Below are 16,140 nucleotides of genomic sequence, written 5' to 3' on the forward strand. Positions count from 1 at the left end.
GAGAAGTTGGTGAGACAGAATGAGGGCACCCCCTAGGCAAAGACAGTGTTCTCTGGTGGGCGGCAAGGGAATGGGGAACGCAGATCATTAGCTCCAAGAACTAGATTCTGCACCAACCTGAGTGAGCTCGGAAGCGGATGTTTCCTCAGCACCTCCGGATGGAGCCCACCCTGAGTGACATCAGATGCAATATACCGCTGTGAGACCCAAAGCAGAGAGGCCAGCCATGCCTGCCTGGAATTCTGACCTACAGAACCGTGACCTAATAATTGGACGTGGTTTTAAGCTGCTACGTCTCTGGTAGTTACATAGCAGTACAAAACTAATACACCTTGCGAGACCTCTGAGCCTCTGTGTTAGATCCTTCTGAAGTCTACACATGGGATCCTCAACTCTAGGTTTGATCTTTACCTGGAAGCCGTTTCGTTCTTTGAGAATCATTTTATCACCTGGAGGTGCTTGTTCCGTCACAGCTGTATTGTTGAACCCTGGCACATCCTTGCCCCTTTAGAAGTAATAGCATATTCTTTAATGCATCTCTTTCCTCCTGTGTCATCAACATATGCAGCGAGAAGAAGCCCAGTGGCCCTTGAAATCATTAAGTTCATTAGAAACATTTCCTCTTTTCAAGTTTTGTACCAACAACAGTATTTCTGAACTTCCTTTCAAAATAAAACAAGGATCCCCACAACCCTTGCTAGGTCTTCAAGGCTTCCGCTAACCCTCTCCTCAGTCTGGCCCTTTGGTTTTAATGTTCTCCACCTGGTTTCAAGGCCAGTGGCCCCTAAATTCCACAGGTGAGCATCCTAATTTAGAAGTGCATGGTAGGGGCGCCTGGGTGGCTCAGTCGGTTAAGTGGCTGCCTTTGGCTCAGGTCATGATCTCAGGGTCCTGAGATCAAGCCCCTCATCAGGCTCCCTGCTCAGCAGGGTGCCTGCTTCTCTCTCTCGTTCTCCCTGCTCATGCTCAATCTCTCTGTCAAATAAGTAAATAAAATGTTAAAAAGAAAAAAAAAAAGTGCATGGTGTTTCTGTTGCCTGGCCCCAGGAGTCACGTAGCATCATTTCTGTTGTCCTCTATTGGTTGAAGCAATCACAAAAGCCTGCCAGGTTCAAGGGGGAGTGGTCTGGACCCCACTTCTCTATGGGACAAGTCTTGAAGTCCTATTGTAAGAGAGAGATAAGAGATGCTATGTCTCTGCTTGGAGAATTAAATCACCCACAGATCTCAGCATATTAGCTTATATTTTAAAATTGCATTTTGTCTGCTTTGTAATGCTCTTTCAAAAAAAAAAAAAATGGTACCAGTCTTCTAGCCCGTTGTGCAATTGTGGATTCATAGAAGAATGCAAAGTTTTGTTTATACACATAAAATTTTGTTTATACTAGTCTTATAGTACCTCCACTACGAACATCAGCCAACTGGTACATTCTAAATTTAATTAAAGGTACTAGGTGCCAGTTCAAGCAGAATTTTCTTTTTTTCTTGCTAATGAGTTTATAATTGTAAAGAAAAGTATTCTCTTCACTGGATCCATCTTTAACTCTTTTATGCTTGTGTTACAGATTTCAAAACCTGTTCAGACGTAGACTATGAACTGGGCAGGTGTGAGTTACATGTGATTTTTCAGCATTTGTTTTACAGTGGTGCCTTTTTTTTTTTTTTTAAGAGAAATCTCTAATGGGAACTAGGTAGTATAGTATATTATTATTCTGTGCTCTCCATGTCTCTGCTTACCTAGGTCAAGCTGATAGTTAACTGGGCTACAGCACTGACGCCTTGAGGGAGGTCGTATCTTGTGGGGTCTCTCATCTGTGGTCTTTCCCTCCCACGGAGGTCTTGTGCTTTCAGCTCTCGTGGCACGAGGAGGGAATTCTACCCAAACGTTCCTCGTCACATAAAATTCCACACGGAACTTGTGAAGAGCAGCTAGATGAATGATGGGGGAATCCTATTTTAATATCTCGGGACTTTCCAAATTGCTGGGGAACACACCTCTCAGGAAACTATTACTGCAAGCGAGGAGCGTCCCCGTTGAGACGCCCTTGCAGCTCATGTCATCCTCCAGTACCTGCTAGATTTTATAAGGATGGAGCAAACGCAGGCAATCCTTTTTACCCTTCCTGCTCTCCAGCAGGTGGACGGAATAAATCAGCGTTGCTTTGATTGCATGTATCAAATAAAGTCTCAGCGGAGCAGCTCCTTATAAAAAAAATAGTTCTCTTCCAGAAGGGCCATATGCACCCCAATGTTCATAGCAGCATTGTCCACAATAGCCAAAGTGTGGAAGGAGCCGAGATGCCCTTCAACAGATGACTGGATTCAGAAGTTGTGGCCCAGGGGCGCCTGGGTGGCACAGCGGTTAAGCGTCTGCCTTCGGCTCAGGGCGTGATCCCAGCGTTATGGGATTGAGCCGCACATCAGGCTCCTCGGCTGGGAGCCTGCTTCTTCCTCTCCCACTCCCCCTGCTTGTGTTCCCTCTCTCGCTGGCTGTCTCTGTCTCTGTCGAATAAATAAATAAAATCTTTAAAAAAAAAAAAAGTTGTCCATATATACAATGGAATATTACTCAGCGATCAGAAAGAAAGAGTTCTCAACATTTGCTGCAACATGGACGGCACTGTAGGAGATAATGCTAAGTGAAATAAGTCAAGCAGAGAAAGACAATTATATGATTTCTCTCATCTATGGAACATAAGAACTAGGAAGATCGGTAGGGGAAGAAAGGGATAAAGAAAGGGGGGGTAATCAGAAGGATTTGGGAATGAAGCATGAGAGACTATGGACTATGAGAAACAAACTGAGGGCATCCGAGGGGAGGGGTTGGGGAATGGGATAGACTGGTGATGGGTAGTAAGGAGGGCACGTATTGCATGGTGCACTTGGTGTTATACGCAACTAATGAATCATCGAACTTTACATCGGAAACCGGGGATGTACTGTATGGTGACTAACATAATATAATAAAAAAAACATTAAAAGAAAATAGTTCTCTTCTGTGCTGCTCGCGGACCTGGGCACCTGCGTAGTGCTGTGGCTCCCGCAGTCTGACCTGTAGCGTGACTTCCGTCCCTCACATGTGCCACACTATGTGTATCCAGAGCATGCATGAAACACAGAGGTCCAGTTAACCATAGCGCTAACATCTGTGTGACTACCACCCAGAATAAATAAATAAAATATTGCCAGCATGCCAGAAGTCTCCTTGCCTTCTTCCGAGTAAATTCCCGCTCTTTGCCCTCCCATGCACTCTACCTTCTCTGAGAACATTTTCCTGTTTGTCTTGATATTTTTATCCCCTCATCATAGATCTCTAAACACCACAGTTTGGCTTTGACGGTTTTATTTTTGACTGGATTCTGGGTAAATCATAGTGATGCTGTTCTTTTGTTCCTGGCTTCCTCAGCGTTATGTTCGAGATACTCATCCTTGTCATGCGGAGCTGTAGTCTGTTCATTTGCGGTGTTGTATAGTGGTTTATTATATGAATAACCACATTTTACTTATTCATATGATGTTGGTAGGTGTTTGGGTTGTTTCCAGTTTTCAGCTGATACATATACTGTTGCTGTGGACATTCTCATATGTTGCCTCTTGTTACGTATGGTCACCCGTTCCTGTTGGGTGTCTGCCTTGCGAGGAGACTTGCTACGCTTTACGATATGCCCAAAGCCACACTGAAAATTCTTTTTGAGACGTGCCTCTTTCGGTAGACCTCCTGTGGGCGTGTCAGACTTCCGAGAGACAACTCCTTGAAGACTGGGGGGCTTTTTATTTAGCTGAGAGGGTCTGGTAGGCCCCTCCATGGTCCATTTAGGGCACTAACAAAGGGTGTTTACATCTACTCCCTTGATTTGGCCTACAGTCCTAGACAGTGTTGTATTTAGAGAATATTTGCCATCTGAGAAGCAGTTGTATTTTCCAACCCAGCAAGTCCTGGCCCCTCTCTATTCCTCCTAAATATTTGTATAATAATATACAAATATCACTATATTTGTATAGTGATCACTTTTTTCTTCAGTTCATCTCTTGCTTGCCATTATTACCTTATCATGCACGGCGAGGACCAATGAGCTGACTTTCAACATTTGTCTAGAGATCTCAGGCAAATCCAAATGTCCAGTAAGTAACTTTTTCACCTTCTGAGTATTATATGGGTAACAGTTTTGCCACTTGGTTTTTTTACTACATACACAGGCTCCTACATTTTTCAGCCTCCCATGAACATTTTCTTACCCTTTTCCAGCTTTTGTTTTGCTCACCATTTTTCCGGCCTTAGGCCACTGTTTGATTCCAGAGCCAATACTACATATATAATATACGTATATAATTACATACAATTATAGGTATAATTATGGCAGAACTTCACTTTGGGTACTGTTAGCGATTACTTTATAACAAACCACTTCAAAATTCAGTGGTTTAAAACACTAACCATTTATTAGTGCTCCTGAGTCTGTGAGCGGGCAAGGTCGTTGCTGTCTGGGCTGGGCCGATCCCAGCCGGCGGTGCTCGTGTGTGTCCGCGGTTTGCGGGGGGCGGGCTAGTCAGGATGCCTTTATTCTCTGCCGTGACTGGGGTGCTTGCGCTTCATGTCTTTCATCACTGAGCGGCTTAGCCCGGGCTTGTTCGCTTGGTTCCGAGGGAACCTGAAATGACACCGGGCTTCTTGAGGCTCAGGTGCAAAGCCGGCCCCCTGTTGTTGTCTTCACATTGTCTTGGCCAAAGTAGAGCCAGAAGTAGGGAAACAGACTCTCATTATTTATGGAGGATGCTACAGAATCACTTTTCAGAGGTCACGTCTGTAGTAGGGGGTGAAGCATGGGGGTCATTTTTCCGATCTGCTCAAGTATGTGTATGTTTCATTTTAAAGTAGTTGTAGGGACTACACTCATACCTCAGTGCCATTGTTCGCCATTGTTACCGGAACTTGGTAATAAGTCTTTTTAGTTTTAGACTTTTTGGTGAGTGTGGCTTTGACTTTATTGTGGTTTTGATATTTATTTTGTAAATTGCTAATAAGATGGCTTGCCTTTGCCCCCTCCCCCACCTTTTTTTTTTTTTTTTAATTTTAATTGCCTATTTGAATGTCTGCCTCTGTTAAGGAGGAAGGGAGGAGTGCCTCCAAAGGGCTGGGTTTACTTCCCTGGGCTGCTGCATTATCCTGAACAAAAATCATTACTTTGTTGTCAGCTCTCCAGTGCTTTCAAGGGAATGTTCTTGAATTTTTGTTTTTAATTATTTTTTGTCAAGTTTTTCTATTTAATCCTTGGCGGGAGAGAGTTGGTTTTAGTCTCCCATTTCTGGAAGTAGATAATTCATTCCTATCTTTGTAGTTTGACTTTCACGAATCTGACAGATTTGGACATGTGCGTCTAAAGCTTTAAGGATTAATCTACCTGATGGAAAAATCTTTGTAAATGAAGTGTCGTTTGCCTTGCAAACAATTGTTTTTTCCCCAGGTCTGACTTAATTTGTTGGCAAACAGTTTTGTTGTGCTTTGACATGTAACAGGTGCTAACATACTTTGCGATCTTGTCGCCGGGAACAGGGGGCTAGGTCACCATGTTCATTAATTAAGTCCAGGAAATTTTATTTCTCCTGTGGCTAATCATTTATACTTGACAAGCATCTGTCATCTGTGCCTCTAATCTCCCTGCTTCTGCCCTTGTTCTCTGGAGCTTATTTTTCACACAGCAATCATAATTTTTAAGCATAGTTCAGAGTATGTCATTTTTCTGCTCTGTATACTCTGAGGGTTTCCCTTATTACTCAGAGTAAAGACCCAAAGGCCTTAGCATAGCCTGGAAGAGCTTCCATGAGATACCTCCATGCTGTCCCTTTAACTTTATCTCTTACCTTTTCCCCTGCTCACTCTGTTCTAACCACAGAAGTTGCCGTGTTTTTCCTGCAGCCCTTCAGACCTACTCCTGCCTCGTGACCTTTGCACTCCATTTCCTCTTCTAGAGTGCTTCTTCTCTTGATGTCCATGTGGATTGCTCTTTCCCCTCTGTTAGGTCCCTGCGCAAATATCTTATCAGAGAGAGGCCTTCCTAGAACACATTACACACAATTAGAGCTGCCCTCCTGTCACTATCTCCTTCACTTACTCTCCTTTTCTTCATAGAACTGTCATCCTCTAACATGCTAGTACTTAGTATGTTTGCTTGTTTATTTACTGTTCCCCTGTCCTGGAACGTAAACTCCCAGAGAGCAGGAACACGCCAGAAACAGTGCCTGGCACACAGTAGATCTTCAGTTATTACTATATAATTTAATGAATGAATCTGTAGCCACCACAATATTTTTATTTCACACCTGCGGACTGTTCTAAAGCACTGAGCTAAATCGTTAAGTTGGACAGCAGTAAAGCACAGAAGCTTTTACCAGCAGATAGGAAAGACTGAGACCTCTCTGACCCTGCAGACGAGCGGTTTGGAGCCCTGAGCACATCGGGCCATGGTGATAATGTGAAAGCTCTCTCTTTGTGCAGTGACAGTGATGACTAGGGCATTGCCTTTCTGATTTTAAAAACTAACAAACCCCCAGTTAGGAATTGATTACAGAGGGAAATATTTTTTCTACATCTTAATCCTCATAAGAATTTAAAATCAGTATAATTATTTTAATTAAGCATGTATTGCTAGGGAAGCTGGCTATACAGAGAAATATTTTGTTGACTAGAATATGTACACGCAATAGTGGTTTCAGCATACAAGTCAGTGGTTCATCACTTAACATACATCACCCAGTGCTCATCACAACAAGTGCCCATCCCCCATCAAACCCATCCCCCACCCACCTCCCTCCATCAACCCTCAGTCTGTTCTCATCATTAAGAGTCTCTTGTAGTTTACTTCCCTCTCTCTTCTTTTTCTCCCCCCCATATGTTCGCCTGTTTTGTTTCTTAAAGTCTACAAATGAGTAAAATCATAGAGTAATTGTCATTCTCTGACTCTTTCTCTTAGCATTATACACTGCAGCTCCATCCACAAAATAAGTCTATTTTAATAGGAAATAGGGAATTCAAATTTGGCATCTTAACAAATCCAACATTTTGCTAATAAATGGATTTGGGAATGAACTTAAAAAGTTTAATAAATTTAATATTTTAAAATAGTGATTTCAGCTGTGATTTCACAGTCATCAGGGGATAGTTTTCTCCATGTGCCCGTACCTACCTTCTCTTGGCCTTCCACCAATCAGAAGACTCTCAGAATAGTCACACAAGTATTTTTCGTGTGCTTTGTTAGACACATCTGTTTGAGTACCACTGGTCTAAAGTAAGACTATAGTCATTGCTGGAATTGGGCCACATCTGTGTCACAGGGACAACAGTGTCCATGTACTGGGTGTTTAGTATGTGCCAGTACTTAAAATACATTCCCTAATTTACTCTTCACAATAGTTCTGTGAAATAGAGACTATTTATTATCTCTGTTCTAGAAACGAAGAAACGGAGCAAGATCATATAGCTAATAAGTAACTGAGCTGAGATCTGAATACAGGACTGTCTGACTCCAGTGAAATAAAGCATGCAGTGAATAACTCTCATGATTCAGAGACAAAGTTATTTCAACAATTGATTTTCTATAGAAAATGGGGGGAAAGAATCGGAAATGAGAATACGATGTGAAAAAGATACTGATGCTGAGCAATTATTTATGTCCATTTCAACCACGGAAGAAAATGAAGAATCAAATTTTGCATTAGAATAATAAAACCTGAAGGTGCTGATGAAATTATATCTTATATTTTGGGTGAATACAATTGTATATTTCTGTTAATAAAATGCATGGCATTAATAAGGTACGAAAGTCCATCAAAACCTAGTATGTGCCATGCTCTGTGATAGGCAGTGTTGCGTGGGGAAAAACAGGTATGAAGGTTTCTCCTTGGACCAGACTCACAGTGACGTGAGCAAAGCCTGGAAGCAATGCGGTTAATTGGGAAATTTGTTACTCATCCAAAATGGTGCCTGACATACTAGATACTTCTAAATGGTCATGAGTTATGGAGCTTTATTCAAAGTGGAGTGTGAGCACATAGATGTATGGGATTGATCTTTTCTAGATCCCTAGGGAAGACTCCACAGAGGAATACACATTTGAATTAGGCCTTAAAAAGTGAGTGAGAAAGGAATGGATAGTCTGAGTAAAGGGAAGAGTATACACAATGAATGACTAAATTCAGTAAGATTCAATCCTAAATATATGGCCCAGAAAAATGCTTAATTCACCTTCTTTGTGTTTCTTTTTAAACAATTAGAAAACATTTTATTTACAATGTGAGTAGGTTATTCCAAAAACATCGTATTATGACCTTAAAGGGAGTCAGTGACAAAATCGAGATTATTTAATTTCTTTTTTATCTTTGGGCAATATAGATATATTACCTAAGTGCACCATCTGAAGTATATATGTCAGGATACTATTTAATCCTTAAAAGAGAGTATTTCCCAACTGTTGGCCTATAGGAATTATTTCATAAAACCAGGAACTTTATTTCCAAGTGCTGTTTAGAAGCTTTAGGCATCTAGTGGGTATGCTCCATTCTGGAGACTTCTGAGAATAAATGAGGATGAAATAGTAATGGATCAGGGGTTGGAGGCAGTAACGTACCCTCTCGTGGTGCCTGATGCACTAGGTGTTATAAATGGCCATGAATTGTAGAGGTCAGTTCCAGGTGCAGCTGGGCAGCAAACAGCAGGCAGTTTTCTGTCCGTGTGCCTCCCTTCCCAGACCCGTGATCCCATCCTCTGCCTAGTAAGTCAACGAAATTACAAATATAATGCTTGGAAAAAGTAAATATTTAGATTTCCTTTTAGAAAATACTATCAAAACATGAGTATTTATAATTTATTGTGAAATGCTTGTATCAGTGACAAAGCTGTAATTTAAGGGGGCTTAATCAAATAAAAATTATTTTTAATTGGATAAATGATTAAATGAGAAATATCAGAGAAATACGTTTATCTGCATTTTGAATGATATCAAACATATAGAGTGATTTTCCCTCTACTTTTGTAAACACTCTCCTGGTTGGTAGTGTTCCTGTCAGAATACAGTATCAGCCATTCTGTGGCCTGTGGGACTGTAAGGGAGTAGTTAATGGAGGTGTTTGGGCTGCTGAAGTATCCAGAAAATTTCCAGAGTTCTCATGCCAGCAGAGAAGCATTGGAATACAATCTGAAATTCCCTGTGTTTATAATTTAAATACGGAAGAGACTGTAGTGAGAATTTAGATGCATGCGCTCAGAATTCTTGTCTTTTGCTACTGGTCACTGTTTTGAGGACTGTGACTTTATTAAAATACAAATTTATTCTGAAAATTTAGTTCAAATTCATTATTATTTACATATTTTTCTGGCTTGTCAGTGAGCTAATAAATTCATTATATACTGACCCTCAAAGAGTAACCGCATCCTAATGTCAGATGCTGCGTCAGAACATGAGGAAGACACAGTCCTTGCCCTTTTTAGTTGAATGTGATAGGTAAGGCTGGGAAGACAGGACAGCAGCTGAAGGTGGATGAGGCTCACAGCCAGGAGGTAATAAATCTATTCTTTTTCTTTTTTTAAGATTTTATTTATTTATTTATTTATTTGGCAGAAAGAGAGAGCCAGCGAGAGAGGGAACACCAGCAGAGGGAGTGGGAGAGGAAGAAGCAGGCTTCCCACGGAGGAGCCTGATGCGGAGGAGCCTGATGCGGCGCTCGATCCCGGGACTCCGGGGTCACGCCCTGAGCTGAAGGCAGACGCTTGAGGACTGAGCCACCCAGGCGCCCCTAAATTTATTCTTTTTAACTGCTCTTTCGATCGCATCACATGTAAAGATTTTCGTTGAAGGGAAAACCTCAAGAAGGACCACTGTCTGTGAAGATACGTAGGAATACTGAAAATGTTCATTTGTTGGTACGAAAGCTGCTTCACCTTCTTTGTAAGCCTGTGGTCATCTCTTTGTCCTCAGCCCCTTGGCTTGTAAAACTCTGAGAAAACCCATGGCTTTGGTCAAGGCGACACGCCTTCTTACCTCCTTGGTACTGAAAATCGCAAGAGTACATAGGACAGTGTTTAGGTTCTGTGTTTTACTTGTCTCTCACTGGAAACAGCTCTTCTCATCTTCCAGCTGGAGGCCCTGTGCTGTTCTGTGGTGAAAATTACGAAATAAGAAACAAACCCTTTGAAGAAGGAACAGTTTGACAACCTTTGATAACTCTTCTTTCTTCGAAGGGCTTGTTGCTTATTTTGTGATTATGTCTTTCTATTCTTTTTTCTGGCATTATCCTTTTGTTTTAGGAAATAATGCTGATGGTAGCTAGTAGAGCTTTAAGCAAATATGTGATTTCTTAGAAAATAAAATGTTGCCAGGGTCCTGAGGTCCACCAGTGGGGTGTGTGTGTGTGTGTGTGTGTGTGTATTGTACTGGTCTGTGAAGTCCATTCGTGGGAACAAATGTAACTTTGTGTGTCAGCTGCATTCAAATAAAATAAAATAAAGGTCTGGGAACTGCTGACACAGTGGCTAGTTCACAGGCTTTGGATTCAGCAGACCTGGTTCAACTTCTTCCTCTGATGTGGTGCTCCTCTTTCTCATCTCTGAAATGGGTCGTGAATACCTACCTCCTAGAGTTGTGGGGATTGACCGTGATAATGTGGGCATAATGGTATTGTGTGCCAAGTGCATGATGGCGTGAAATAATTTTAGTTTCCTCTCTTCTTTCTTCTTAGGAGTAGTTGGGGGTAGAGGGAATCTCAGGTAAAGTTACCATCTACATGGAATGTAAACCCAAGAGAACAAAATGAAGATTGCCTTAGCCATCCACAGTTCTAGGAACGTCTTAGTAAAGGGACATGGCATAGTGCCTTGTACATGCTTTGAATTTAACAAATATGCACTGATTTTAAATTGTTGGAAAATGTTAGATAAGGGAGTTAATAGAATGAATTATAAAACAAAGAAAAATACATCAAATTTAGAGAAAAATGGAGGCTTTAAATTTTACTGTTGTAGTAAAGTAAATCAGACAATGACCGAAATACCATTTTTACACTAGTAAGTCATTTTGTTAAGTATTAAAAGTACATTTTTTCAATCTCATTATTTATGTTTAGAACCATAATTGGTAGTAATTCAGATATGTGTTTTATTCTAAAGTGTTTTACACATTAGGTCATTGATGCTTCTAACTCTGTACTGTGCATATTAATATTAATAATAATAGATGAGAGAAAGCTGAAGGCAAGATGGTTAAGTGACTAGCATCGTTGTCATGATCGGTAAGTGATAATCAGAACCAGATCTTAGAGTTATCTTTTGTTTCTCTTGCTGTTGTTTGTAACAGAGACAACTTTAGGAGGACCCGGTGCATTTTCAGCATTTTACTTTTCTCTTTTGCTTCCTATGAATCATTTCAATCCTTATTCTTATAAATTGGCAGTTTTATAAAGAGAGAGAATGATTTCCCCAAGGTCACATTAACGATCTTATCATTCTGAAACAGAATAAACTCCTTTACTTGCCCTCATCTGCGGTGAGAACAATTGTTGCCATGACAGTTGGATAAAATCAACCAAAGGAAATCTTTCTTGGCATACACAGTTGGAATAGATGTCCTAGATACCAGGTTTATGAGCAACCAAGGTTTTCAGATTTACATATTTTAGAGAACCTTTTTCAAATTGCTTTAAACATCTGGAGCTTTCCACGTAAAGCAATTCAACTGGACCAAACATACACGAACCAACTCTCAACAATCATCTAGAGCTTTCCATGTAAAGCAATTAATTCAACTGGACCAAACATATACAAATCAAATCAAACATATACAAATCATAACTATATATATATATATATATATATACACATTATATATATGTATACATACTATATATGCACATATATATATTAGTGATATTTATATATATATATATATAGTATAAATATATCTGTAGTAGTAATTTATGTATCTATATACTACATATAGTGTCAACTGTATCTTTTGTATGATATGTGTGTGTGAGGGGAGGTGTTTAAAATTTCAGGTGGTCAAAGGTTACAACCTTTGGTGGCTATTGTCTCTATAATTCGGTTCCCAGGTACCAGACTCGGCTGTGATCTAACCAAGTAGTTTTTGGTAAATTTCTTTGCTGTTATAAAGAATGTATATACTGGTGGGTGACCAAGCCCCATGCCAGCTGGGTGGATTATGTCTGCTCAACATTCTTGATCATTGAATTTGGTTAGTTTTGAACTAATTGTAGTTGAAGACTTAAAAGTATGGATAACCCAACAGTACAATGAGTAGCAAAAATGTTCACCTTGTTGTGTGAAGGAACAGTGTGTATACACTCTTGCCAATTTTGTGAGATGAAGTTGAGAAACATTAAGTCTTTGGAAGAGATACCGGTACATGTCCCCATCAGTGTTCGAGTATCACCACGTAGAGGATCTTACTTTGAGACCTTACCTTACAGGATCTACTTTGGAGCAATAATTTTGCAGCTATTTTAGGTGCAAGACCCTGTCTTTAAATAGATCAGATATTCAGACCCGCACCCCCCCCAACTCCGCCCGGCTGTGAATCTGTGTGTGTGTGTGTGTGTGTGTGTGTGTGTGTGTATTTGACAAACATGGTGCAACTCTTGTTGGGTAACCTGGAGTAAGGGAACCAGGCGTTGTTAGTAATTTGGCCAGCTCATACTTGCCCCTCTATTCCTGGAAACCTCTCTACCACCTCGAGGGCTCCTTGTCACTTCTTTGGGCGTTCAAAAAAGAAAAGAGGAGGCTTGCAACGTAAAGAATAAGCTGAAGGGAAATAATTACTTACCTTGGTGAGAAATTTTTAAGTACATCAATTAAATAGATATATACAAATACTGTTAATATCAAAATATAAAACATTTGGGTAGTATCTCTTATATCTTTTTAAAGCGTCTTACTAAAATTTATTTTTTTAATGTTGATTTTTTCCTTCTTGAAAAAAGCTTTGAATAGATCTATGATGAAATTTAAAATTTTCAACAGTTTGGACTAAGCCCTCCTAGTGAGCATGCCTTTGTTGTCAAATCTTTATGCTATTCCTGCTAATGAAATAAAGATGTCAAGGTAAAATAGTACCTGTTTAGCTTTTTAATAAACTTGAACTGTAAAAGCTAACTGTCGTATCTTGCAAATGACTATATATCTTTTTATTTTTATTTTTTTTATTGAGGTATAATTGACATACAAAATTAAATTAGTTTTAAGTGTGTGTTGTAATGATTCAACATTTGTATACCCTGGGAGATGGGCACAATAAGTCCATCCATCACCAAAAAAGTTACAAAATATATATGTATGTCTATATATATATATAGACATACATATATATATATAAACTTTATATATTTGTGTAGTGTCTGTGTGTGAGAGAGAGAATGCATGAGTGAGCTTTCAATATCTACTCTCCCAGCAGCTGGAAGTATGCACCACGATATCATTGTCACCATGCTATAAACCACATCCCCATGACCTATTCATTTTACAACTGGAAATGTATACTGCCTGACCCCTTTATCCCATTTTGTCCACCTCCCAGCCCCCTCCCCAGCAACAAACACTCCATTTTCTGTATCCATGAGGTTTGTTTTGTTTCATTGTTTTTTAGATTGCATATGTAAGTTAGATCGTATGGTATTTGTCTTTCTTTGTCTGACTTATTTCTCTTAGCACAATACCGTCAAGGTCTTTCCATGTTGTTGCAAATGGCAAGATTTCATTTTTTTCATGGCTGAGTATATTCCATTTGCGTGCGCGCGCTCGCGCGTGTGTGTATTGTCTATCTATACACAGGTACACACACACACACACACACACACACACACACACACGCACTACATCTTCTTTATCCTTTCATCCATCAGTGGGCACTTAGGTGTTTTTATTTATTTATTTTTTATCTTGGCTCTTGTAAATACTGCTGTACTGAGCATAGGGGTCCATGTATCTTTTCACTTGGTGTTTCATTTTATTTCGATAAGTACCCATAAGTGGAATTGCTTGGATCATATGGAAGTTATATTTTTAATGTTTTGAGGACCCTCCATTCTGTTTTCATAGTGGCAACACCAATTTACGTTCCCACCAGCAGTGCAGGAGAGTTCCCTTTTCTCCACATCCTCGTAGCAGTGTTATTTCTTACCTTTTTGATAATCAGGTGTGAAGTGATATTTACAATAAGACCACAGTAGGTTTTATTTGCATTTCCCTGATGATTACTAATGCGGAGCACCTTTTCATGTACCTGTTGGCCATCTATATGTTGTCTTTGGAAAAATGTCTGTTTTTCAGTCATATTGGATTTTTGGGGTTTTTTTTATGTTTAGTTGTATGAGTTCTTTATATATATTTGCTATTACCCCTTATTGGATATATGATTTGCAGATATTTTCTCCAATGCAGTAGGTTCTCTTTTCATTTTGTTGATAGTTTCCTTTCCTGTGCAGAAGCTTTTTAGTTGATGCGGTCTTGCTTGCTTATTTTTTGCTTTTGTTGCCTTTGCTTTTGGAGTCAAATCCAAAAAGACATCTTCCAGACTGATGTCAAGGAGTTTACCCCCTGTTTTCTTCTATGACTTTTATAGCTTCAGGGTTTCATTCAAGTGTTTAATCCACTTTGCATTCATTTTTGTGTATGGTATAATAGTCTAGTTTCATTCTTTTACATGTGGCTGTTCAGTTTTCCCAGCACCATTTATTAAGGAGACTGTCCTTTCCTCATTTTATATTCTCATACCCTTTGTCATGAATGTCTGTTCATTTCTAGATTCTTTTCTGTTCCATTGGTCTGTGTTTCTGTTTTCATGTCAGTACCATACTATTTTGATTACTACAGCTTTGAAATTAGGGAATGTGAAACCTCCAGCTTTGTTCTTTCTCAAGGTTGCTTTGGCTATTTGGGGCCTTTTGTGGTTCCATACAAATTTCAGGATTATTCTGTTTTGGAGAAAAAGGTGATGGGACTTTGATGAAGATAGCATCAAATCTATAGATTCCTTTGGGTAATATGGGCAATTTTAAACAATATTAATTCTTTCAATCAGTGAGCACAGATACCTTTCCATTTGTTTGTGCCTTCAGTTTCTTTCATGAGTTTCTTTTTTTTTTCTTCTTTTTTTAAGATTTTATTTATTTATTTGACAGAGAGAGAGAGAGAGAGCCAACAGGGGGAGTGGCAGGCAAGGGGAGAAGCAGGTTCCCTGCTGAGCAAGGAGCCTGATGCAGGATTTGATCCCAGGACCCTGGGATCATGACCTGAGCCAAAGGCAGATGCTTAACTGACTGAGCCACCCAGGTGTCCCTCTTTCATGAGTTTCATATAGTTTTCAGTGTACAGGTCTTTCACCTCCTTGGTTAAATTTATTTCTAGATATTTTTGATGCAATTATGAATGGGATTGTTTTCTTAATTTCTCTTTCTGCAAGTCTATTGTTACTGTATAGAAATGGAACAGATTTTTGTATGTTGATTTTGTACCCTGAAACTTCAGTGAGTTGGTTTATTAGGTCTAACAGGGGTTTTTGTTTGTTTTTGTTTTGTTTTGTTTTGTTTTGTTTTAGAGTTTCAGAGATTTTCTCTATACAAAATCTTGTTGTTCTCCAATAGTGACAATTTTACTTTTTCTTTTCTGATTTGGATGCCTTTTATTTCTTTTTCTTATCTGATTACTGTAGCTAGGATTTCCAAAAACTATGTGCAATACAAGTGGGGAGAACGGGCATCCTTGTTTGTTCCTGATCTTAGCTGTAAGCTGTAAGAGTAAGATGTCAGCTGAGGGTTTGTCATATATGTCCTTTATTATGTTGAGGTACATTCACTCTATATCCACTCTCTTGGAAGTTTTTATCATATAGATGTTGAATTTTGTCAAATGCCTTTCCTATACCTATTGAGATGATCATATGATTTTTATACTACTTTTTGTTCATGTGGTATATCACTGTGATTGATTTGTGGATATTGAACCATCCTTGCAACCCTGGAATAAATCTTTTACTTGATCATGATCTTTTTAATGTGTTGTTGAATTTGGTTGGTAATAATTTGTTGAAGATTTTTGCATCAGTGTTCCTCAGGGTTATTGTCCCATAATCAGCTTTTTTT

The 16,140-nt window shown here is 39.5% G+C and overlaps 1 protein-coding gene across 27 annotated transcripts in view; it reads left to right on the forward strand.

The window, feature by feature from the left end:
- Positions 1–16,140, forward strand: part of COMMD10 (COMM domain containing 10) — a 286,085-nt gene that overhangs the window by 59,724 nt on the left and 210,221 nt on the right. The window contains exon 6 of one of the 27 annotated variants that reach the window (XM_057307458.1): positions 9,612–11,523. The exons of the other annotated variants lie outside the window; for them this stretch is intronic. Coding sequence (XP_057163441.1) covers positions 9,612–9,764 — 153 coding nt within the window. The 3' untranslated portion in view covers positions 9,765–11,523. Of the gene's footprint in view, positions 1–9,611; positions 11,524–16,140 lie in introns of those variants that run through there. 27 annotated transcript variants of the gene reach the window in all.

Source organism: Ursus arctos, unplaced genomic scaffold (genome assembly GCF_023065955.2).
Source record: "Ursus arctos isolate Adak ecotype North America unplaced genomic scaffold, UrsArc2.0 scaffold_5, whole genome shotgun sequence".
Lineage (NCBI taxonomy): Eukaryota > Metazoa > Chordata > Mammalia > Carnivora > Ursidae > Ursus > Ursus arctos.